Consider the following 26,442-nt stretch of genomic DNA (forward strand, 5'->3'; position numbering starts at 1 on the left):
AACAGACAGAGACCTGGAGGATAAACAACACCAACAGACAGACAGAGACCTGGAGGATAAACAACACCAACAGACAGAGACCTGGAGGATAAACAACACCAACAGACAGAGACCTGGAGGATAAACAACACCAACAGACAGAGACCTGGAGGATAAACAACACCAACAGACAGACAGAGACCTGGAGGATAAACAACACCAACAGACAGAGACCTGGAGGATAAACAACACCAACAGACAGAGACCTGGAGGATAAACAACACCAACAGACAGACAGAGACCTGGAGGATAAACAACACCAACAGACAGACAGAGACCTGGAGGATAAACAACACCAACAGACAGACACCTGGAGGATAAACAACACCAACAGACAGAGACCTGGAGGATAAACAACACCAACAGACAGACAGAGACCTGGAGGATAAACAACACCAACAGACAGAGACCTGGAGGATAAACAACACCAACAGACAGAGACCTGGAGGATAAACAACACCAACAGACAGAGACCTGGAGGATAAACAACACCAACAGACAGACAGAGACCTGGAGGATAAACAACACCAACAGACAGACAGAGACCTGGAGGATAAACAACACCAACAGACAGAGACCTGGAGGATAAACAACACCAACAGACAGAGACCTGGAGGATAAACAACACCAACAGACAGACACCTGGAGGATAAACAACACCAACAGACAGACAGAGACCTGGAGGATAAACAACACCAACAGACAGAGACCTGGAGGATAAACAACACCAACAGACAGAGACCTGGAGGATAAACAACACCAACAGACAGAGACCTGGAGGATAAACAACACCAACAGACAGACAGAGACCTGGAGGATAAACAACACCAACAGACAGACAGAGACCTGGAGGATAAACAACACCAACAGACAGAGACCTGGAGGATAAACAACACCAACAGACAGACAGAGACCTGGAGGATAAACAACACCAACAGACAGAGACCTGGAGGATAAACAACACCAACAGACAGACAGAGACCTGGAGGATAAACAACACCAACAGACAGACAGAGACCTGGAGGATAAACAACACCAACAGACAGAGACCTGGAGGATAAACAACACCAACAGACAGACAGAGACCTGGAGGATAAACAACACCAACAGACAGACAGAGACCTGGAGGATAAACAACACCAACAGACAGACAGAGACCTGGAGGATAAACAACACCAACAGACAGAGACCTGGAGGATAAACAACACCAACAGACAGAGACCTGGAGGATAAACAACACCAACAGACAGAGACCTGGAGGATAAACAACACCAACAGACAGAGACCTGGAGGATAAACAACACCAACAGACAGACAGAGACCTGGAGGATAAACAACACCAACAGACAGAGACCTGGAGGATAAACAACACCAACAGACAGAGACCTGGAGGATAAACAACACCAACAGACAGAGACCTGGAGGATAAACAACACCAACAGACAGAGACCTGGAGGATAAACAACACCAACAGACAGACAGAGACCTGGAGGATAAACAACACCAACAGACAGAGACCTGGAGGATAAACAACACCAACAGACAGACAGAGACCTGGAGGATAAACAACACCAACAGACAGAGACCTGGAGGATAAACAACACCAACAGACAGACAGAGACCTGGAGGATAAACAACACCAACAGACAGAGACCTGGAGGATAAACAACACCAACAGACAGAGACCTGGAGGATAAACAACACCAACAGACAGAGACCTGGAGGATAAACAACACCAACAGACAGAGACCTGGAGGATAAACAACACCAACAGACAGAGACCTGGAGGATAAACAACACCAACAGACAGACAGAGACCTGGAGGATAAACAACACCAACAGACAGACAGAGACCTGGAGGATAAACAACACCAACAGACAGACAGAGACCTGGAGGATAAACAACACCAACAGACAGAGACCTGGAGGATAAACAACACCAACAGACAGAGACCTGGAGGATAAACAACACCAACAGACAGAGACCTGGAGGATAAACAACACCAACAGACAGACAGAGACCTGGAGGATAAACAACACCAACAGACAGACAGAGACCTGGAGGATAAACAACACCAACAGACAGAGACCTGGAGGATAAACAACACCAACAGACAGAGACCTGGAGGATAAACAACACCAACAGACAGAGACCTGGAGGATAAACAACACCAACAGACAGACAGAGACCTGGAGGATAAACAACACCAACAGACAGAGACCTGGAGGATAAACAACACCAACAGACAGAGACCTGGAGGATAAACAACACCAACAGACAGACAGAGACCTGGAGGATAAACAACACCAACAGACAGAGACCTGGAGGATAAACAACACCAACAGACAGACAGAGACCTGGAGGATAAACAACACCAACAGACAGAGACCTGGAGGATAAACAACACCAACAGACAGAGACCTGGAGGATAAACAACACCAACAGACAGAGACCTGGAGGATAAACAACACCAACAGACAGAAGAGACCTGGAGGATAAACAACACCAACAGACAGACAGAGACCTGGAGGATAAACAACACCAACAGACAGACAGAGACCTGGAGGATAAACAACACCAACAGACAGAGACCTGGAGGATAAACAACACCAACAGACAGAGACCTGGAGGATAAACAACACCAACAGACAGAGACCTGGAGGATAAACAACACCAACAGACAGACAGAGACCTGGAGGATAAACAACACCAACAGACAGACAGAGACCTGGAGGATAAACAACACCAACAGACAGACAGAGACCTGGAGGATAAACAACACCAACAGACAGAGACCTGGAGGATAAACAACACCAACAGACAGACAGAGACCTGGAGGATAAACAACACCAACAGACAGAGACCTGGAGGATAAACAACACCAACAGACAGAGACCTGGAGGATAAACAACACCAACAGACAGAGACCTGGAGGATAAACAACACCAACAGACAGACAGAGACCTGGAGGATAAACAACACCAACAGACAGACAGAGACCTGGAGGATAAACAACACCAACAGACAGAGACCTGGAGGATAAACAACACCAACAGACAGACAGAGACCTGGAGGATAAACAACACCAACAGACAGAGACCTGGAGGATAAACAACACCAACAGACAGAGACCTGGAGGATAAACAACACCAACAGACAGAGACCTGGAGGATAAACAACACCAACAGACAGACAGAGACCTGGAGGATAAACAACACCAACAGACAGAGACCTGGAGGATAAACAACACCAACAGACAGAGACCTGGAGGATAAACAACACCAACAGACAGAGACCTGGAGGATAAACAACACCAACAGACAGAGACCTGGAGGATAAACAACACCAACAGACAGAGACCTGGAGGATAAACAACACCAACAGACAGAGACCTGGAGGATAAACAACACCAACAGACAGAGACCTGGAGGATAAACAACACCAACAGACAGACAGAGACCTGGAGGATAAACAACACCAACAGACAGACAGAGACCTGGAGGATAAACAACACCAACAGACAGACACCTGGAGGATAAACAACACCAACAGACAGACAGAGACCTGGAGGATAAACAACACCAACAGACAGAGACCTGGAGGATAAACAACACCAACAGACAGAGACCTGGAGGATAAACAACACCAACAGACAGACAGAGACCTGGAGGATAAACAACACCAACAGACAGAGACCTGGAGGATAAACAACACCAACAGACAGAGACCTGGAGGATAAACAACACCAACAGACAGACAGAGACCTGGAGGATAAACAACACCAACAGACAGAGACCTGGAGGATAAACAACACCAACAGACAGAGACCTGGAGGATAAACAACACCAACAGACAGAGACCTGGAGGATAAACAACACCAACAGACAGAGACCTGGAGGATAAACAACACCAACAGACAGAGACCTGGAGGATAAACAACACCAACAGACAGAGACCTGGAGGATAAACAACACCAACAGACAGACAGAGACCTGGAGGATAAACAACACCAACAGACAGAGACCTGGAGGATAAACAACACCAACAGACAGACAGAGACCTGGAGGATAAACAACACCAACAGACAGAGACCTGGAGGATAAACAACACCAACAGACAGAGACCTGGAGGATAAACAACACCAACAGACAGAGACCTGGAGGATAAACAACACCAACAGACAGACAGAGACCTGGAGGATAAACAACACCAACAGACAGACAGAGACCTGGAGGATAAACAACACCAACAGACAGACACCTGGAGGATAAACAACACCAACAGACAGAGACCTGGAGGATAAACAACACCAACAGACAGAGACCTGGAGGATAAACAACACCAACAGACAGAGACCTGGAGGATAAACAACACCAACAGACAGAGACCTGGAGGATAAACAACACCAACAGACAGAGACCTGGAGGATAAACAACACCCAGACAGACAGAGACCTGGAGGATAAACAACACCAACAGACAGAGACCTGGAGGATAAACAACACCAACAGACAGAGACCTGGAGGATAAACAACACCAACAGACAGAGACCTGGAGGATAAACAACACCAACAGACAGACACCTGGAGGATAAACAACACCAACAGACAGAGACCTGGAGGATAAACAACACCAACAGACAGAGACCTGGAGGATAAACAACACCAACAGACAGAGACCTGGAGGATAAACAACACCAACAGACAGACAGAGACCTGGAGGATAAACAACACCAACAGACAGACAGAGACCTGGAGGATAAACAACACCAACAGACAGAGACCTGGAGGATAAACAACACCAACAGACAGACAGAGACCTGGAGGATAAACAACACCAACAGACAGAGACCTGGAGGATAAACAACACCAACAGACAGACAGAGACCTGGAGGATAAACAACACCAACAGACAGAGACCTGGAGGATAAACAACACCAACAGACAGAGACCTGGAGGATAAACAACACCAACAGACAGACAGAGACCTGGAGGATAAACAACACCAACAGACAGAGACCTGGAGGATAAACAACACCAACAGACAGAGACCTGGAGGATAAACAACACCAACAGACAGAGACCTGGAGGATAAACAACACCAACAGACAGAGACCTGGAGGATAAACAACACCAACAGACAGAGACCTGGAGGATAAACAACACCAACAGACAGACACCTGGAGGATAAACAACACCAACAGACAGACAGAGACCTGGAGGATAAACAACACCAACAGACAGACAGAGACCTGGAGGATAAACAACACCAACAGACAGAGACCTGGAGGATAAACAACACCAACAGACAGAGACCTGGAGGATAAACAACACCAACAGACAGAGACCTGGAGGATAAACAACACCAACAGACAGAGACCTGGAGGATAAACAACACCAACAGACAGACAGAGACCTGGAGGATAAACAACACCAACAGACAGAGACCTGGAGGATAAACAACACCAACAGACAGACAGAGACCTGGAGGATAAACAACACCAACAGACAGAGACCTGGAGGATAAACAACACCAACAGACAGAGACCTGGAGGATAAACAACACCAACAGACAGAGACCTGGAGGATAAACAACACCAACAGACAGAGACCTGGAGGATAAACAACACCAACAGACAGAGACCTGGAGGATAAACAACACCAACAGACAGAGACCTGGAGGATAAACAACACCAACAGACAGAGACCTGGAGGATAAACAACACCAACAGACAGACAGAGACCTGGAGGATAAACAACACCAACAGACAGACAGAGACCTGGAGGATAAACAACACCAACAGACAGACAGAGACCTGGAGGATAAACAACACCAACAGACAGACAGAGACCTGGAGGATAAACAACACCAACAGACAGAGACCTGGAGGATAAACAACACCAACAGACAGAGACCTGGAGGATAAACAACACCAACAGACAGACAGAGACCTGGAGGATAAACAACACCAACAGACAGACAGAGACCTGGAGGATAAACAACACCAACAGACAGACAGAGACCTGGAGGATAAACAACACCAACAGACAGACAGAGACCTGGAGGATAAACAACACCAACAGACAGACAGAGACCTGGAGGATAAACAACACCACAGACAGACAGAGACCTGGAGGATAAACAACACCAACAGACAGACAGAGACCTGGAGGATAAACAACACCAACAGACAGAGACCTGGAGGATAAACAACACCAACAGACAGAGACCTGGAGGATAAACAACACCAACAGACAGAGACCTGGAGGATAAACAACACCAACAGACAGAGACCTGGAGGATAAACAACACCAACAGACAGACACCTGGAGGATAAACAACACCAACAGACAGACAGAGACCTGGAGGATAAACAACACCAACAGACAGAGACCTGGAGGATAAACAACACCAACAGACAGAGACCTGGAGGATAAACAACACCAACAGACAGAGACCTGGAGGATAAACAACACCAACAGACAGACAGAGACCTGGAGGATAAACAACACCAACAGACAGAGACCTGGAGGATAAACAACACCAACAGACAGAGACCTGGAGGATAAACAACACCAACAGACAGAGACCTGGAGGATAAACAACACCAACAGACAGAGACCTGGAGGATAAACAACACCAACAGACAGACAGAGACCTGGAGGATAAACAACACCAACAGACAGAGACCTGGAGGATAAACAACACCAACAGACAGAGACCTGGAGGATAAACAACACCAACAGACAGAGACCTGGAGGATAAACAACACCAACAGACAGAGACCTGGAGGATAAACAACACCAACAGACAGACACCTGGAGGATAAACAACACCAACAGACAGACAGAGACCTGGAGGATAAACAACACCAACAGACAGACAGAGACCTGGAGGATAAACAACACCAACAGACAGAGACCTGGAGGATAAACAACACCAACAGACAGAGACCTGGAGGATAAACAACACCAACAGACAGACAGAGACCTGGAGGATAAACAACACCAACAGACAGACGGACCTGGAGGATAAACAACACCAACAGACAGACAGAGACCTGGAGGATAAACAACACCAACAGACAGACAGAGACCTGGAGGATAAACAACACCAACAGACAGACAGAGACCTGGAGGATAAACAACACCAACAGACAGACAGAGACCTGGAGGATAAACAACACCAACAGACAGACAGAGACCTGGAGGATAAACAACACCAACAGACAGACAGAGACCTGGAGGATAAACAACACCAACAGACAGACACCTGGAGGATAAACAACACCAACAGACAGAGACCTGGAGGATAAACAACACCAACAGACAGATAACGATAAGTACACAGACAGAGATAAGGCTCTGGTCTGGACTACAGCAGAGTTATATAGAGTTTACACAGACAGAGATAAGGCTCTGGTCTGGACTACAGCAGAGTTATATAGAGTTTACACAGACAGAGATAAGGCTCTGGTCTGGACTACAGCAGAGTTATATAGAGTTTACACAGACAGAGATAAGGCTCTGGTTTGGACTACAGCAGAGTTATATAGAGTTTACACAGACAGAGATAAGGCTCTGGTCTGGACTACAGCAGAGTTATATAGAGTTTACACAGACAGAGATAAGGCTCTGGTTTGGACTACAGCAGAGTTATATAGAGTTTACACAGACAGAGATAAGGCTCTGGTTTGGACTACAGCAGAGTTATATAGAGTTTACACAGACAGAGATAAGGCTCTGGTCTGGACTACAGCAGAGTTATATAGAGTTTACACAGACAGAGATAAGGCTCTGGTCTGGACTACAGCAGAGTTATATAGAGTTTACACAGACAGAGATAAGGCTCTGGTTTGGACTACAGCAGAGTTATATAGAGTTTACACAGACAGAGATAAGGCTCTGGTCTGGACTACAGCAGAGTTATATAGAGTTTACACAGACAGAGATAAGGCTCTGGTCTGGACTACAGCAGAGTTATATAGAGTTTACACAGACAGAGATAAGGCTCTGGTCTGGACTACAGCAGAGTTATATAGAGTTTACACAGACAGAGATAAGGCTCTGGTTTGGACTACAGCATGAGTTATATAGAGTTTACACAGACAGAGATAAGGCTCTGGTTTGGACTACAGATGAGTCAAATGAGTCAGATGAGTTTGGACTACAGATGAGTCTACATATAGAGTTTACACAGACAGAGATAAATCAAATCAAATCAAATGTATTTATATAGCCCTTCTTACATCAGCTGATATCTCAAAGTGCTGTACAGAAACCCAGCCTAAAACCCCAAACAGCAAGCAATGCAGGTGTAGAAGCACGGTGGCTAGGAAAAATTCCCTAGAAAGGCCAAAACCTAGGAAGAAACCTAGAGAGGAACCAGTCTATGAGGGGTGGCCAGTCCTCTTCTGGCTGTGCCGGGGTGGCGATTATAACAGAACATGGCCAAGATGTTCAAATGTTCATAAATGACCAGCATGGTCAAATAATAATAATCACAGTAGTTGTCGAGGGTGCAACAAGTCAGCACCTCAAGAGTAAGTGTCAGGTGGCTTTTTCATAGCCGATCTTTGAGAGTATCTCAACCACTCCTGCTGTCTCTAGAGAGTTGAAAACAGCAGGTCTGGGACAGGTAGCACATCCGGTGAACAGGTCAGGGTTCCATAGCCGCAGGCAGAACAGTTGAAACTGGAGCAGCAGCACGGCCAGGTGGACTGGGGACAGCAAGGAGTCATCATGCCAGGTAGTCCTGAGGCATGGTCCTAGGGCTCAGGTCCTCCGAGAGAAAGAAAGAAAGCGAGAAAGAGAGAATTAGAGAGAGCATATTTAAATTCACACAGGACACCGGATAAGGCAAGAGAAATACTCCAGATGTAACAGACTGACCCTAGCCCCCCGACACATAAACTACTGCAGCATAAATACTGGAGGATGAGACAGGAGGGGTCAGGAGACACTGTGGCCCCATCCGATGATACCCCCTGACAGGGCCAAACAGGCAGGATATAACTCCACCCACTTTGCCAAAGCACAGCCCCCACACCACTAGAGGGATATCTTCAACCACCAACTTACCATCCTGAGACAAGGCCAAGTATAGCCCACAAAGATCTACACCACGGCACAACCCAAGGGGGGGCGCCAACCCAGACAGGAAGACCACGTCAGTGACTCAACCCACTCAAGTGATGCACCCCTCCTAGGGACGGCATGGAAGAACACCAGTAAGCCAGTGACTCAGCCCCTGTAATAGGGTTAGAGGCAGAAAATCCCAGTGGAGAGATGGGAACCGGCCAGGCAGAGACAGCAAGGGCGGTTCGTTGCTCCAGAGCCTTTCCGTTCACCTTCACACTCCTGGGCCAAACTACACTTAATCATAGGACCTACTGAAGAGTTGAGTCTTCAGTAAAGACTTAAAGGTTGAGACTGAGTCTGCGTCTCTCACATGGATAGGCAGACCATTCCATAAAAATGGAGCTCTATAGGAGAAAGCCCTGCCTCCAGCTGTTTGTTTAGAAATTCTAGGTACAATTAGGAGGCCTGCGTCTTGTGACCGTAGCGTACGTGTAGGTATGTACGGCAGGACCAAATCGGAAAGATAGGTAGGAGCAAGCCCATGTAATGCTTTGTAGGTTAGCAGTAAAACCTTGAAATCAGCCCTTGCCTTAACAGGAGATAAGGCTCTGGTCTGGACTACAGCAGAGTTATATAGAGTTTACACAGACAGAGATAAGGCTCTGGTTTGGACTACAGCAGAGTTATATAGAGTTTACACAGACAGAGATAAGGCTCTGGTCTGGACTACAGCAGAGTTATATAGAGTTTACACAGACAGAGATAAGGCTCTGGTTTGGACTACAGCAGAGTTATATAGAGTTTACACAGACAGAGATAAGGCTCTGGTTTGGACTACAGAAATTGGAGTCTGTCTGTCTCTCTCCTCTCTCTTCTCTGTTCTCTCCAATCCCAATTCTCTCTCCCTATCGATCTCCTTCCCCATTAGTTAAGCTACCTGCTTGACACCCCCCTGTCGCTGTTTCTCTCTACCCCCTCTCCCTCCTCTCTCCCTCCCCTTTCTCCTTCTCTCTCTCCATCAACTCCTCTCTCCCATCTCTCTCTCTCCCTCTCTCTCCCTCACCTCCTCTCTCTCCCTCCTCTCTCTCCCTTCATTCGTCTACTCCCTTCCCTTGTCTACTCCCTTCACTTGTCTACTCCCTCCCCTCCTCTCTCTCCCTTCACTTGTCTACTCCCTTCACTTGTCTACTCCCTCCCCTCCTCTCTCTCCCTTCACTTGTCTACTCCCTCCCCTCCTCTCTCTCCCTTCACTTGTCTACTCCCTCCCCTCCTCTCTCTCCCTTCCCTTGTCTACTCCCTTCACTTGTCTACTCCCTCCCCTCCTCTCTCTCCCTTCACTTGTCTACTCCCTTCACTTGTCTACTCCCTCCCCTCCTCTCTCTCCCTTCACTTGTCTACTCCCTCCCCTCCTCTCTCTCCCTTCACTTGTCTACTCCCTCCCCTCCTCTCTCTCCCTTCACTTGTCTACTCCCTCCCCTCCTCTCTCTCCCTTCACTTGTCTACTCCCTCCCCTCCTCTCTCTCCCTTCACTTGTCTACTCCCTTCACTTGTCTACTCCCTCCCCTCCTCTCTCTCCCTTCACTTGTCTACTCCCTTCCCTTGTCTACTCCCTTCACTTGACTACTCCCTCCCCTCCTCTCTCTCCCTTCACTTGTCTACTCCCTCCCCTCCTCTCTCTCCCTTCACTTGTCTACTCCCTTCACTTGTCTACTCCCTCCCCTCCTCTCTCTCCCTTCACTTGTCTACTCCCTCCCCTCCTCTCTCTCCCTTCACTTGTCTACTCCCTCCCCTCCTCTCTCTCCCTTCACTTGTCTACTCCCTTCACTTGTCTACTCCCTCCCCTCCTCTCTCTCCCTTCACTTGTCTACTCCCTTCACTTGTCTACTCCCTTCACTCAGTAAGATATTGGAGGGCATTGTGAGTAGACAAATATGGGAGTACATGAAAAATAATGATCTGATTACAGCCAATCAGCATGCTTATTGCAAAAACCATTGCACTACCACTGCAATGGTTGACATGACATGACAGTGGTTCAATGCTATGGATAATGGCAGGTTTGTGGGTGTATTATTTTTGTATTTTACTGCAGCGTTTGATTTAGTGGATCATGAAATAATTTTGACAAAATGAATGCATTATGGTTTTAAGGAGGTATTATTGAATTGGGTACAGTGATATCTAACTGACAGGAAACAGTCCACCTATATCAATGGTTCATTTTCTTCCCCTCATGCTTTAAACTGTGGCATACCGCAGGGCAGCTGCCTTGGGCCACTTCTTTATTTAATATATACCAACGACCTTCCTTATGCCTTATCTGTAACTCAAGCTACTATATTTGCAGATGATACTACAATTTATACAGCAAGACAATCGGTTCAACAGGTACAGCAAGCTTTACAAGGAGATTTTGAGAATATCAGGGAGTTGGTTTGCCGGAACAAACTTGTTTTAACAAGAAAACCAAAGTTATGTTGGTCTGTTCCACTAAGAAAAGGCCAACACAACATGGGGATACAATTAAGTATGGAGGGAGTTCAAATTAAGGAAGTGTCAGAAACCAAACTACCGGGAGTGCAGCTAGACAACTGAGGAAGTGGCAGAAACTAAACTACCGGGAATGCAGCTAGACAACTGCTTATCATGGTCGTCTCAAATAACTAATCTATGTAAAACAAATATTAAAACAGCATGTATGATCAGAAGGATAGCTAAATATTTACCAGGAAAGATTCTTAAGTAAATAACACAAGCATTAATTGAGAGTCAGGTGAACTACTGTTCTGTGTTCTGGGGAAATGCATCATCAAGTGAAGTTAGGAGGCTGCAGATTGCACAGAACAAAGCAGCAAGGATTGCTTTAAGGTGGAGATATGGTTCTTCTGTTGTAGTCATGCGCAATGCTCTTGGTTGGTCATCAATCAACAAGATAATTGAAAAAAACATGCTTATTTTATTTAATAATATACACCATTTAAAACAGCCAAACTCTATTCACAACAGTATTCAGTTGGTAAGAGACAGACACTCAGTAAATTCTAGGAATAGATTGTCCACCATCTATGTGTTTTCCAGACAGAAAAGAGAAATAGGCAAAATAACATTTTATTTAGAGCAATATAGAAATTGAATAATTTAACTGAGCGAAACCTCTCAATATATACATTCAAACAATACTTTAAAACCATTTAAATATAATACATAGAAATGTTGTGATGGACTATAGTAGATGAAAAATCAATATATTTTTAGACTGTTAGAGTATTTATCTGGTCAATATGTTAGTGTATTATGTCTGTTTGAAACAGTGTGTTATATGTGAAAATGTGATCGCATTATAAATTGTATTTTAATGTTTAAGGACTCTTGGAAGATTAGTCCAAATGAGGACTAAAAGAGATCCAAATAAAAATCAAATCAAGTCTCTCCCTCCTCTCTCTCTCTCCCCTCCTCTCTCTTCCCCTCTCTCTCTCTCCTCCCTCCCCAAAAGAGACACCTGTTTGAACCCTCTCTCTCCCTGTCTCTCTCCCTGTCTCTCTCCCTGTCTCTCAAACTCCCCTCTCTCCCTCCCCTCCTCTCTCTCCCCTCTCTCCCTCCCCTTTCTCCCTCCCCCTCCTCTCCCCCCTCTCTCTCCTCCCTCCCCAATAGACACACCTGTTTGAACCCTCTCTCTCTCGCTCTCTCTCTCCCCAGGGTGGTATGGAGAGAGGACCTAGCAGCAGCCAGGTGTGGAACCCCTCCTCTGTTTTCTGTATGGACAGAGCAGAGCCCCCCCTGCTGACCTGGTGGTCCACCTGCAGGTCTGGGATGGGGAGAGGGGGGAAACCCCAGTCCACTGGAGAGGAGTGGCACACCATACAGGACGCTTGGGTGCAGCTGTTTCAAGGTAACGATGATTTACATTTTTGCTATAATAGGTATTTGTAAAACATAGACCTATTTGAATACATTCAGTACCAGTCAAAAGATTGGACACACCTACTCATTCTTTATTTTTACTATTTTCTACATTGTAGAATAATAGTGAAGACATCAAAACTATTTAATATCACATATATCAGTATCACATAATATATCATATCAATATCAGATGGGATGGTTTATCAATATCACATAATGCAGTAACCAAAAAAGTGTTAAACAAATCAAAATATATTTTCTATTTGAGATTCTTCAAAGTAGCCACCCTTTGCCTTGATGACAGCTTTACATACTCTTGGCATTCTCTCAACCAGCTTCATGAGGTAGTCACCTGGAATGCATTTCAATTAACAGGTGTGTCTTGTTAAAAGTTAATTTGGGGAATTTCTTTCCTTCTGAGCCAATCAGTTGTGTTGTGACAAGGTAGGGTTGGTATACAGTAGAGGTCGACCGATTAACCGATACTGATTATTGGAGGACCAAAAAAAGCAGATACCGATTAATCGTCTGATTTATATATATTGTAATAATGACAATTACAACAATACTGAATGAACAATGACCACTTTTATTTTAACTTAATATAATGCATAAATAAAATGTATTTAGTCTCAAATAAATAATGAAACATGCTCAATTTGTTTTAAATAATGCAAAAATTAACAGGCACCACATTGATTATATGCAACGCAGAACAAGCTAGTTAACCTAGTAATATCATCAACCATGTATAGTTAACTAGTGATTATGTTAAGATTGATTGTTTTTTATAAGATAAGTTTAATGCTAGCTAGCAACTTACCTTGGCTCCTTGCTGCACTCGCGTAGCAGGTGGTCAGCCTGCCAAGCAGTTTCCTCATGGAATGCAATGTAATCGGCCATAATCGGCGTCCAAAAATGCCGATTACCGATTGTTATGAACCCTTGAAATCGGCCCTAATTAATCGGCCATGCTGATTAATCGGTCGACCCCTAGTATACAGACAATAACCCTATTTGGTAAAAGACCAAGTCCATATTATGTCAAGAACAGCTCAAATAAGCAAAGAGAAACAGTTTATTTTAATTTTTTCAAAAAATATTATTTCACCTTTATTTAACCAGGTAGGCCACTTGAGAACAAGTTCTCATTTACAACTGCAACCTGGCCAAGATAAAGCAATGCAGTGCGACAAAAACAACAACACAGAGTTACACATAAACAAACGTACAGTCAATAACACAAATAACCCAGTCCAACATTACTTTATTTGAAGCTCAGTCAATCCAGGAAAATGTAAAGTTTCTTCAAGTGCAGTCGCAAAAACCATCAAGCCCTATGATGAAACTGTCTCTCATGAGGACCGCCACAGGAAAGGAAGACCCTCTGCTGCAGAGGATAAGTTCATTAGAGTTACCAGCCTCAGAAATCGGCAATTAACTGCACATCAGATTGCAGCCTAAATAAATGCTTCACAGAGTTCAAGTAAAAGACACATCTCAACATCAACTGTTTCCAAGGAGACTGCGTGAATCAGACCTTCATGGTCGAATTGCTGCAAAGAAACCAGTACTAAAGGACACCAACAAGAAGAAGAGACTTGCTTGGGCCAAGAAACACGAGCAAGGAAAATTAGACCGGTGGAAATCTGTCCTTTGGTCTGGAGTCCAAATTTAAGATTTTTGGTTCCAACCGCCGTGCCTTTGTCAGACGTGGAGTAGGTGAACGGATGATCTCTGCATGTGTGGTTCCCACAGTGAAGCACGGAGGAGGAGGTGTGATGGTGTGGGGGTGCTTTGCTGGTGACACTGTGATTTATTTAGAATTCAAGGCACACTTAACCAGCATGGTTACCACAGCATTCTGCAGCGATAAACCATCCCATCTGGTTTGTGTTTAGTGGGACTACCATTTGTTTTTCAACAGGACAATGACCCAAAACACATCTCCAGGCTATTTGGGCTAAGGGCTATTTGACCAAGAAGGAGAGTGGAGTGCTGCATCAGATGACCTGGTCTCCACAACCACTCGACCTCATCCCAATTGAGATGGTTTGGGATGAGTTGGACCGCAGAGTGAAGGAAAAGCAGCCAGCAAGTGCTCAGCATATGTGGGAACTCCATCAAGACTGTTGGAAAAGCATTCCAGGTGACTACCTCATGAAGCTGGTTGAGAGAATGCCAAGAGTGTTCAAAGCTGTCATCAAGGCAACAGGTGGCTACTTTGAAGAATCTAAAATATATTTTGATTTGTTTAACACTTTTTTGCTTACTACATGTTTCCATATGTGTTATTTCATAGTTTTGATGTCATCACTATTATTCTACAATGTAGGTGTGTCCAAACTTTTGACTGGTACTGTTTAACTAGAATTACAGTATATTTCTAATGTTTGAATACATAGGCTATGGTTGATTGCACTGGCCAAGTAACTGAGTATAATGACTTGGTTTTACTATTGAGTCTCCCTCCTTCCTTTCCGATCTCTCCCTCCCTCCCTCCTCTCTCTCCCCTCCATCTCACCCTCCCCCCTTCTCTCCACAGGTCGATGCCTGACTTACTGACTACAGGCGTGTGACTGACAGCTCGGCTGTCGGCGGCATGCTCTCGCACTGTCCTGCTGTCAGTCACTCTGGAGATGGGTTCTGCGCCAGGCGACCGGAGCAGCAACAGCAGAAAGGTAGATTAATACAGATTTCTTCGTTTATATAATGTATGTTTTGGGCTGTTGTTTCTGTTTTTCTTTTTGTCTATTTAATTGTCGGGATTATCTTTATTTTTGATTTTTTTTAATCGAAGACAATAGGCTACTTCTGCTTTTGGTTAGTCTACCTGGCTGTTTTTATTCAGCACATACTGTCATGTAGAACGTTTGTCTAGAAGCCGACGTTGGACCCTATAACCATTCAAAGGTGCGCGTTAGGCTACGTCATTCTATTCATTTGCCATTCTGTTCACATTGCAAGAAAAGTATTGATTCTGATTCTGATTATTGATCAGTGGTTTGTAATTGATGGGTTATTTTCTCGCCATTCTATCTCATATGTAATGCAACGGTGTCATCAGTGTATTCATTGTCTAGCCAAATCGGTGATTTATTAAAAAGTACCTTATAGCCCTTTACTGTACGAGGACAGAAATTATTTTTCAGGATTTAGATAATTTAACCGATATTCTGTACCATTATCCATCATGTGTTTATTAATTGAGTCAATTCAATACCTACATCATATTTGGTTTGTTATTCATCATTTTTGGGGGCAATGTTCTGAACATTCGCTCCACGGGACATTCCAATGTTCTCCTCTCTCCCGGTGCAGTGTGTCGTTCCGAACGGACGAGGCGCTGTTGAACACACACTCGATACTAGCGCACACCGACGGTCACATACTCCAGCACGCATTCTCATTCTGCTTGGAGTGTGTTGGAGACCTCCATGGCCACGGGGAGTTGAGAGGGCAAGACAGAAAGGGTTGTTTTCTTTCACGTTTTAATACTGTCAAGTTGTCCTTATGTCGCGTTTCACACACTACTGTTCTCGCCACTATCCCCGATGCGGTGGAAAACGGGGTGCGGGATTTCAGATACGGTAGGTTGTATACTTTAAGCCGCTAAATACGGGATGTTTGGGGTTTTTAGGTAGCTTGCTAGCCCCTTAGCCAAGCGGCGGGGTGAAACGTGCCTTCGCTTTCTGCTTGTGTGTTTGATCCTTGATCGAAGGATTAGGGCTGTTGCGCTTTGATCGATCAAACGGCTTCGGGATGTTCGTATCTCGTACGAGAACGCTCAACTGTGTCCGCCATCCGAGTTAGTTAGCAATCTGGCTAATGTTTACTGTGTCAAGTAGTGTTGCGGGCTACCTCAAGGGGTTTAGTGGAGGAAAGGAAAGGCAGCAGGCCCGTCTTGTGTGGTGGTGTGGAGTTTGTTGCCTTGTACCCCCTCCCCCACCGTCTTTGCGAGAGGCCAAGATGAATGGGATCTCACTTCAAAGCAATGTGAGGGAGAGGCTAGCTAGCTACTACACCTAGCCGGAGTAGAGGAAGCGAGAGGACTGAACTAACGTTGACTAGTTACTGTACTGTAGCCATCTTTGAAATGCGTTGTTTATTTGCTAGCTAGTTAACGTTAGATAGTTACAGTACACATTAAGTGCAAACTCATTGTTATTATTGACCTGCTGCTAGCTAACTAACAGTTAGAGTTAATGCATCTAGCTGGCTGTGTTTTGTTAAACTCGCAGATAGCTAACTAACAGTTATAGAGCTAATGCATCTAGCTGGCTGTGTTCTGTTAAACTGGCAGCTAGCTAACTAACAGTTACAGAGCTAATGCATCTAGCTGGCTGTGTTTTGTTAAACTGGCAGCTAGCTAACTAACAGTTACAGAGCTAATGCATCTAGCTGGCTGTGTTTTGTTAAACTGGCAGCTAGCTAACTAACAGTTACAGAGCTAATGCATCTAGCTGGCTGTGTTTTGTTAAACTGGCAGCTAGCTAACTAACAGTTACAGAGCTAATGCATCTAGCTGGCTGTGTTTTGTTAAACTGGCAGCTAGCTAACTAACAGTTACAGAGCTAATGCATCTAGCTGGCTGTGTTTTGTTAAACTGGCAGATAGCTAACTAACAGTTATGGAGTTAATGCATCTAGCTGGCTGTGTTTTGTTAAACTGGGAGCTAGCTAACTAACAGTTATAGAGCTAATGCATCTAGCTGGCTGTGTTTTGTTAAACTGGCAGCTAGCTAACTAACGCGTACCGGTGACGTTAGGATAACGAAGCTAACTAACTATTAGCTAACGTTGGTTAACCACTGTTACCTTCTTTAACCATAGCTTCTGTTTTGATGATCTATTACGGCACTACCTAGCTAGCTGGCTAACAACTAACACTAACCAATGGTTTAGAATGACCTTATTTGCTAGCTAGTCTGTGTTGATCATTGCTGATAGCCGTCATTGTGAAAGTTGAAATCAGCATGGCTATGCTAGCAAGTGCCAGGTACAACCTCTTTAATTAGTTAGCTAGTTATTTGTTATTAGCTTCAAAACATGTTCGTTGTGATGGAGGTAACCTTATTCATTGTGTCTGTAGAAGAAGACCATTGGTTCCGTGTTAGGGTAAAAACATATCGCAGCCTATCATCCTGAATCACGTTAACACTACTATACATCCCTCTCTTGTTCCTCTTTCTTCTCTTTTAACCTCTTTCTCTCACTCAGATAGTACGTCATCTTTCAGTTTCACCGTTCCCATTCTCTCTCTCTCTCTCTCTCTCTCTACTCTTCCCCCTCTTTTCTCCCAGGGTCAATCTGTGATCAGTGTGTGTGGGTCTAACCACACCAACCGTTGCTCATTCCTTCACTCTATAGTTCAGCTCTGACCCTCTCCTTCCTTCACTCTATAGTTCAGCTCTGACCCTCTCCTTCCTTCACTCTATAGTTCAGCTCTGACCCTCTCCTTCCTTCACTCTATAGTTCAGCTCTGACCCTCTCCTTCCTTCACTCTATAGTTCAGCTCTGACCCTCTCCTTCCTTCACTGTGTAGTTCAGCTCTGACCCTCTCCTTCCTTCACTCTATAGTTCAGCTCTGACCCTCTCCTTCCTTCACTGTGTAGTTCAGCTCTGACCCTCTCCTTCCTTCACTCTGTAGTTCAGCTCTGACCCTCTCCTTCCTTCACTCTATAGTTCATCTCTGACCCTCTCCTTCCTTCACTCTATAGTTCAGCTCTGACCCTCTCCTTCCTTCACTCTGTAGTTCAGCTCTGACCCTCTCCTTCCTTCACTCTATAGTTCAGCTCTGACCCTCTCCTTCCTTCACTCTATAGTTCAGCTCTGACCCTCTCCTTCCTTCACTCTATAGTTCAGCTCTGACCCTCTCCTTCCTTCACTGTGTAGTTCAGCTCTGACCCTCTCCTTCCTTCACTCTATAGTTCAGCTCTGACCCTCTCCTTCCTTCACTCTATAGTTCAGCTCTGACCCTCTCCTTCCTTCACTCTATAGTTCAGCTCTGACCCTCTCCTTCCTTCACTGTGTAGTTCAGCTCTGACCCTCTCCTTCCTTCCTCCAGATAGAATTGTTCATGTTTCAGTTCCTCGTTCTCCTGTCTTTTCTGTCAGGTAGGACCATTCCTCTCTTTTACTCATCCCCCTCTTCTCTTCCACCACAGGAAGAATCTCTCATCTTCAGCTGTTCTAGAGGTGTGGGTGTGACCGGTGCCCAACCCAGTGGTCCCCAACCAGAGACATGAGTGTGGTCCGAGACCCACAGGGGGCGTACAGGGGGGTGGGAGGGGGCGACCATCTGGGGGGTCTAGGGGTTGGGATGGGGGTGGACCTCCACAGCCACTTCACAGAGCACGCCCCTCGGCCCCCTGTCCCTGGAGAAGAGGGGGGCGACCGTGACCCCCACCACCTCCCCTCCAGCCATGGAGGCCGCCCCCCCACCCAGTCCACTTGCTACCCCCCCTCCAAAACAGACCCCTCCTTCCGTAGTAGCGAGTCCCCATCCTCGGCCATCCCCACTCCCAGGCGACCGGATCTGGACCTAGGGTACGAGCCTGAGGGCAGCGCCTCCCCCACGCCTCCCTACCTGAAGTGGGCCGAGTCGCTCCACTCTCTCCTGGATGACCAGGAGGGCATACAGCTGTTCAGGGGCTTCCTGAGACAGGAGGGCTGTGGGGACCAGCTTGACTTCTGGTTCGCCTGCTCCGGCTTCAGGAAGAGCAGCCAGGAGAAGAGGCCCAAGCTGGCCAAGGCCATTTACAGGTAGGGATGTCTTTTCTCTCTCCTCTCTCTATTCTCTCTCTCTTTCTCTCTATCACTGTCTATTCTTTCTCTCTTCTCTCTCCATTCTCACTGTCTCTCTATCACTGTCTATTCTCTCTTTCTTTCTATCACTGTCTATATTCTCTCTCTTTCTCTCTTCTCTCGCTATTCTCTCTCTATTCTCTCTATCACTGTCTCTCTATTCTCTATCACTGTCTTTCAATTCTCTCTATCACTGTCTCTCTATCACTGTCTATTCTCTTTCTTTCTATCATTGTCTCTATTCTCTCTCTTTCTCTCTCCTCTCTCTCTATTCTCTCTTTCTCTCTATCACTCTCTCTATTCTCTCTCTATTCTCTCTTTCTCTCTATCACTCTCTCTCTATTCTCTCTTTCTCTCTATCACTGTCTCTCTATTCAATCAATTCTCTCTTTCTCTCTATCACTGTGTCTCTATTCTCTCCCATCTCTCTATTCTCTCTCTCATCTCTCTCTTCTCTGTCTTTCCAGGAAGTATATCCAGGACAGTAATGGCATCGTGTCGAGGCAGATTAAACCAGCTACTAAGAGCTTCATCAGAGACTGTGTGGTTAGACTGCATCTGGACCCTGCCATGTTCCAACAGGTAGCAATGCAACAACCAATCATTACCTGATGTTGGAACAGGAAGTAATGCATCAACCAATCATTACGCGATGTTGGAACAGGTAGCAATGCATCAACCAATCATTATGTGATGTTGGAACAGGTAGCAATGCATCAACCAATCATTACCTGATGTTGGAACAGGAAGTAATGCATCAACCAATCATTACGTGATGTTGGAACAGGAAGCTGTTGTTTTATGAATAACCTTTCACTGACCAGGCAGATGGTTGAGAACACACTGTTAATATCCTCTTGGTGGCAGGAGACACAGGAATCAGGACAAATATACATTCATTGATGTTTTATTGCCAACATATTTTCATGAACAGTTGTAGACAAGGGGTGGATGTGTTGGTAGCTTGTACATAACCAACAACTGTGTGTTGCTGCTGGTAGAGAACCCAGCTTCCCTCTCTCTGTGTTGCTGCTGGTGAGGAGCCCAGCTTCCCTCTCGCTGTGTTGCTGCTGGTGAAAAACCCAGCTTCCCTCTCGCTGTGTTGCTGCTGGTGAAAAACCCAGCTTCCATCTCTCTGTGTTGCTGCTGGTGAGGAGCCCAGCTTCCCTCTCTCTGTGTTGCTGCTGGTGAGGAGCCCAGCTTCCCTCTCTCTGTGTTGCTGCTGGTATAGAACCCAGCTTCCCTCTCTCTGTGTTGCTGCTGGTATAGAACCCAGCTTCCCTCTCTCTGTGTTGCTGCTGGTATAGAACCCAGCTTCCCTCTCCCTGTGTTGCTGCTGGTATAGAACCCAGCTTCCCTCTCTCTGTGTTGCTGCTGGTATAGAACCCAGCTTCCCTCTCTAGGATGTGTGTTGCTGCAGGTGTAGAACCCAGCTTCCCTCTCTGGGATGTGTGTTGCTGAGGTGAAGAACCCAGCTTCCCTCTCTGGGATGTGTGTTGCTGCAGGTGAAGATCTCAGCTTCCCTCGTTTAATCTCACTTTCATTTTTATTTTATATGCTGAATGAACAATGAAGTTTTGGAACTTTGTACTGAAGCGAAGATGTCCCTCTCCCAGGCCCAGACAGAGATCCAGAGCACCATGGAGGAGAACACCTACCCTCTGTTCCTGAAGTCAGACCCCTACCTGGAGTACACCCAGACAGGGGAGGAGAGCCCCAAACCACCCAGCGACCACAGCTCCTCATCGGGTACTGGTCCTGGGCCGCTGGGGCCTGGCTACCTGCCCACCCTCACAGAGGACGTAGAGTGGAGGTGTGTGTGTCTCTCTGTGTATCCAGATCCTGCGTATATTCTGGTCTATATTGTGTTCTTGTTGTCAGCACCATGTCACCAGGTCAAACTCCTGGTCCATGTGAATGTACTTGGTGATTTAAGGTGGTTGTGATTCAGGTGCCGGGAGGAAGAGGAGGAGGAGGAAGAAGAGGAGAGCGGGGATACGCAGGCCAGCAGGCTGACCCAGAGGTTGCTAATGGAGACGGCTCCTCACAGAGTGTCGACCAATCGGAGAGCAGGGGAAAGCCGAGAGTACAGGTAGGAGACCAGAGAGAGTGTTTATGGATGTGTGTGTTTGCGCCTGATTGTGGGAAATTCATGACAGTGTTTAGTATTTGTCCGAGTGGTTGCTATGCAGTTGTGCCTGTAGTTGTTGTGCCTAGTCTTGTCTGTGTGTGTTATTTATATATATATATATATATATTCCCTCATCAATCTACACACAATACCCCATAATGACAAAGCAAAAACAGTTCTTTTTTTGACATTTATTAAAAATAAAAGACTGACATTTACATAAGTATTCAGACCCTTTACTCAGTACTTTGTTGAAGCACCTTTGGCAGTGATTACAGCCTCATGTCTTCTTGGGTATGACGCTACAATCTTGTCACACCTGTATTTGGGGAGTTTGTCCCATTCTTCTCTGCAGATCCTCTCAAGCTCTGTCAGGTTGGATGGGGAGCGTCGCTGCACAGCTATTTTCAGGTCTCTCCAGAGATGTTGGATCTGGTTCAAGTCCGGGCTCTGGCTGGGCCACTCAAGGACATTCAGAGACTTGTCCCGTAGCCACTCCTGTGTTGTCTTGGCTGTGTGTTTAGAGTCGTTGTCCTGTTGGAAGGTGAACCTTCTCCCCAGTCTGAGGTCCTGAGCGCTCTGGAGCAGGTTTTCATCAAGGATCTCTCTGTACTTTGCTCCGTTCATCTTTCCCTCGATCCTGACTAGTCTCCCAGTCCCTGCTGCTGAAAAACATCCCCACAGCATGATGCTGCCACCACCATGCTTCACCGTAGGGATGTTGCCAGGTTTCCTCCAGATGTGACGCTCAGCATTCAGGCCAAAGAGTTCAATCTTGGTTTTATCAGACCAGAGATTGTTGTTTCTGATGGTCTGAGAGTCTTTAGGTGCCTTTTGGCAAACTCCAAGCGTGCTGTCGTGCCTTTTACTGAGTGGCTTCCGTCTGGTCATTCAGTACCATTAAGGCCTTCTGGAAGGTTCTCCCATCTCCACAGAGGAACTCTGGAGCTCTGTCAGAGTGACCATCAGGTTCTTGGTCACCTCTCTGACCAAGGCCCTTCTCCCCTGATTGCTCAGTTTGGCCGGGCAGCCAGCTCTAGGAAGAGTCTTGGTGCTTCCAAACTTCTTCCATTTAAGAAAGATGGAGGCCACTGTGTTCTTGAGACCGTCAATGCTGCAGATATTTTTTGGTACCCTTCCCCTGATCTGTGCCTCGACACAATCCTGTCTCGGAGCTCAATGGACAATTCCTTCGACCTCATGGCTTGGTTTTTGCTCTGACTTGCACTGTCTACTGGAACCTTATATAGACAGGTGTGTGTCTTTCAAAATTATGTTCAATCAATTGATTTTACCACAGGTGGACTCCAATCAAGTTGTAGAAACATCTCAAGGATGATCAATGGAAACAGGATGCACCTGAGCTCAATTTACAGTCTCATAGCAAAGGGTCTGAATACTTATGTAAATATGGTATTTTTATTTTTGCAAATATTTCTATAAAAACCTGTTTTCGCTTTTGTCATTATGGTGTATTGTGTGGATTGATGAGAATATGTTATTTAATCAGTTTTAGAACAAGGCTGTAACGTAACAAAATGTGGAAAAAGTGAAGGGTCTGAATACTTTCCGTGTGTGTGTAACCATCTCCCCTCTCAGACCATGCAGAGAGCTGGTAGTTAACCCCTACTACGTGTGTGTGTGTGTGTGTGTGTGTGTGTGTGTGTGTGTGTGTGTGTGTGTGTGTGTGTGTGTGTGTGTGTGTGTGTGTGTGTGTGTGTGTGTGTGTAACCATCTCTCCTCTCAGACCATGCAGAGAGCTGGTAGTTAACCCCTACTACGTTAACATGGGTTCTGCTCGCGCCCCGGTGACCAGCGCTAACGACAGTGAACAGCAGAGCATGTCCAGCGTCTCCGACGGCGACACACTCTCACTGACCGACAGCAGTGTGTGAGTACACACACAAACATACCCTCTATCTCTCACACACACTGAAACACATTCTTCTGAATACTAAAGTGGGTGTGTTTTGCAGAGATGGTGTTCCACCCTACCGGTATCGTAAACAGCATCGTAGAGAGATGCATGAAAGTGCCAAAGCCAATGGACGTGTGCCCCTACCTCATATACCTGTAAGTAGTATACACACTACACACTACTTTACACCCTACCTCATATACCTGTAAGTAGTATACACACACTACTTTATACCCTACCTCATATACAGTTGAAGTCGGAAGTTTACATACACCTTAGCCAAAGACATTTAACTCAGGTTTTCACAATTCCTGACATTTAATCCTAGTAAAAATTCCCTGTCTTAGGTCAGTTAAGATCACCACTTTCTTTTAAGAACGTGAAATGTCAGAATAATAGTAGAGAGTGATTTATTTCAGCTTTTATTTCTTTCATCACATTCCCAGTGGGTCAGAAGTTTACATACACTCAATTAGTATTTGGTAGCATTGCCTTTAAATTGTTTAACTTGTGTCAAACGTTTCGGGTAGCCTTCCACAAGCTTCCCACAATAAATTGGGTGAATTTTGGCCCATTCCTCCTGACAGAGCTGGTGTAACTGAGTCAGGTTTGTAGGCCTCCTTGCTCGCACACGCTTTTTCAGTTCTGCCCACACATTTTCTATAGGATTGAGGTCAGGGCTTTGTGATGGCCACTCCAATACCTTGACTTTGTTGTCCTTAAGCCATTTTGCCACAGCTTTGGAAGTATGCTTGGGGTCATTGTCCATTTGGAAGACCCATTTGCGACCAAGCTTTAACTTCCTGACTGATGTCTTGAGATGTTGCTTCAATATATCCACATATTTTTCCTCCCTCATGATGCCATCTATTTTGTGAAGTGCACCAGTCCCTCCTGCAGCAAAGCGCTCCCATGCTGCCACCCCGTGTTTCACGGTTGGGATGGTGTTCTTCGGCTTGCAAGCATCCCCCTTTTTCCTCCAAACATAACGATGGTCATTATGGCCAAACAGTTCTATTTTTGTTTCATCAGACCAGAGGACATTTCTCCAAAAAGTACAATCGTTGTCCCCATGTGCAGTTGCAAACCGTAGTCTGGCTTTTTTATGGTGGTTTTGGAGCAGTGGCTTCTTCGTTGCTGAGTGGCCTTTCAGGTTATGTCGATATAGGACTCGTTTTACTGTGGATATAGATACCTTTGTACCTGTTCCCTCCAGCATCTTCACAAGGTCCTTTGCTGTTGTTCTGGGATTGATTTGCACTTTTCACACCAAATCACGTTCATCTCTAGGAGACAGAACACATCTCCTTCCTGAGCGGTATGACGGCTGCGTGGTCCTATGGTATTTATACTTGCGTGCTATTGTTTGTACAGATGAACGAGGTACCTTTAGGCATTTGGAATTTGCTTCCAAGGATGAACCAGACTTGTGGAGGTGTACAATTTTTTTTCTGAGGTCTTGACTGATTTCTTTTGATTTTTCCATGATGTCAAGCAAAGAGGCACTGAGTTTCAAGGTAGGCCTTGAAATACATCCACAGGTACACCTCCAATTGACTAAAATTATGTCAGTTAGCCTATCAGAAGCTTCAAAAGCCATGACATCATTTTCTGGAATTTTGCAAGCTGTTTAAAGTCACAGTCAACTTAGTGTATGTACACTTCTGACCCACTGGAATTGTGATACAGTGTGAAATAATCTGTCTGTAAACAATTGTTGGAAAAATTACTTTGTCTCATGCACAAAGTAGATGTCCTAAGTGACTTGCCAAAACTATAGTTTGTAAACCACTTTTGGAGTGGTTGAAAAACAAGTTTTAATGACTCCAACCTAAGTGCATGTAAACTTCCGACTTCAACTGTATATAGATCATATCTGATAGATGTTCTGTGGTCATAACGGTAGACCAGGTGTGTGATAGATGTTCTGTGGTCTTAACGGTACACCATGTATGTGATGTTTATGGTATCTGATAGATGTTCTGTGTGTAGCGTACATACCGTGTGCCAAAGGATGTCCACGTTGAGCCGGAGAGGTTTGCTGTTGACCTCATCAGTCGACTGGAGGGAGTTCTGAGAGAGCGAGAAGCTCAGGAGAGACTGGAGGAGAGACTGAAGAGGGTCAGACTGGTATGTAGTGGTGTGTGTGTGTGACGTATCTGTGACGTGTGTGTGTGTGTGTGTGTGTGTGTTGGACAGTAATCATCCCACACACACTAACCTGCTTCTCCTCTAACCCCGCCCCCTTCTTTCCTCTCCTGCTCTGTGATAGGAGGAGGAGGGTGACGACGCCGACGTCTCCATGGTAAACTCCCTCGCCCCCTACGGCAACAAGCCCCTCCCCCCCTCGTCCCTCCACCCCCACTACGGGTCCCGTTATTCAGAGACCTCGTACAATGGTGTTCTGGCGCTACAGGACGCGCACGAGGAGAACCCGGAGTCCATCTTAGACGAACACGTGCAGAGGGTGATGAAGACGCCGGGGTGCCAGTCACCAGGCACCGGGAGACACTCACCCAAGTCCCGCTCCCCCGACGGGGGGGTAGGAGGGGTAGGGGTGTACCCT

The 26,442-nt window shown here is 45.8% G+C and overlaps 1 protein-coding gene across 10 annotated transcripts in view; it reads left to right on the forward strand.

Moving 5' to 3' along the window:
* The first annotated feature begins 12,807 nt into the window (after positions 1-12,807).
* LOC106564083 (axin-1) overlaps positions 12,808-26,442 on the forward strand; it is a 34,199-nt gene continuing 20,564 nt past the window's right edge. For 9 of the 10 annotated variants that reach the window (XM_082958550.1, XM_082958549.1, XM_082958556.1 and 6 more), the window contains exons 1-9: positions 16,371-16,612; positions 19,188-19,785; positions 20,295-20,409; positions 21,444-21,640; positions 21,779-21,919; positions 23,706-23,849; positions 23,935-24,031; positions 25,869-26,006; positions 26,149-26,442. The exon at positions 26,149-26,442 is cut by the window's right edge and continues 91 nt beyond it. In XM_082958550.1, coding sequence (XP_082814676.1) covers positions 19,265-19,785; positions 20,295-20,409; positions 21,444-21,640; positions 21,779-21,919; positions 23,706-23,849; positions 23,935-24,031; positions 25,869-26,006; positions 26,149-26,442 — 1,647 coding nt within the window. In that variant the 5' untranslated portion in view covers positions 16,371-16,612; positions 19,188-19,264. Of the gene's footprint in view, positions 13,009-15,567; positions 15,704-16,370; positions 16,613-19,187; positions 19,786-20,294; positions 20,410-21,443; positions 21,641-21,778; positions 21,920-23,705; positions 23,850-23,934; positions 24,032-25,868; positions 26,007-26,148 lie in introns of those variants that run through there. The other variant, XM_082958558.1, reaches the window with a different exon arrangement.

This window comes from Salmo salar, chromosome 12 (assembly GCF_965601325.2).
Source record: "Salmo salar chromosome 12, fSalSal1, whole genome shotgun sequence".
Lineage (NCBI taxonomy): Eukaryota > Metazoa > Chordata > Actinopteri > Salmoniformes > Salmonidae > Salmo > Salmo salar.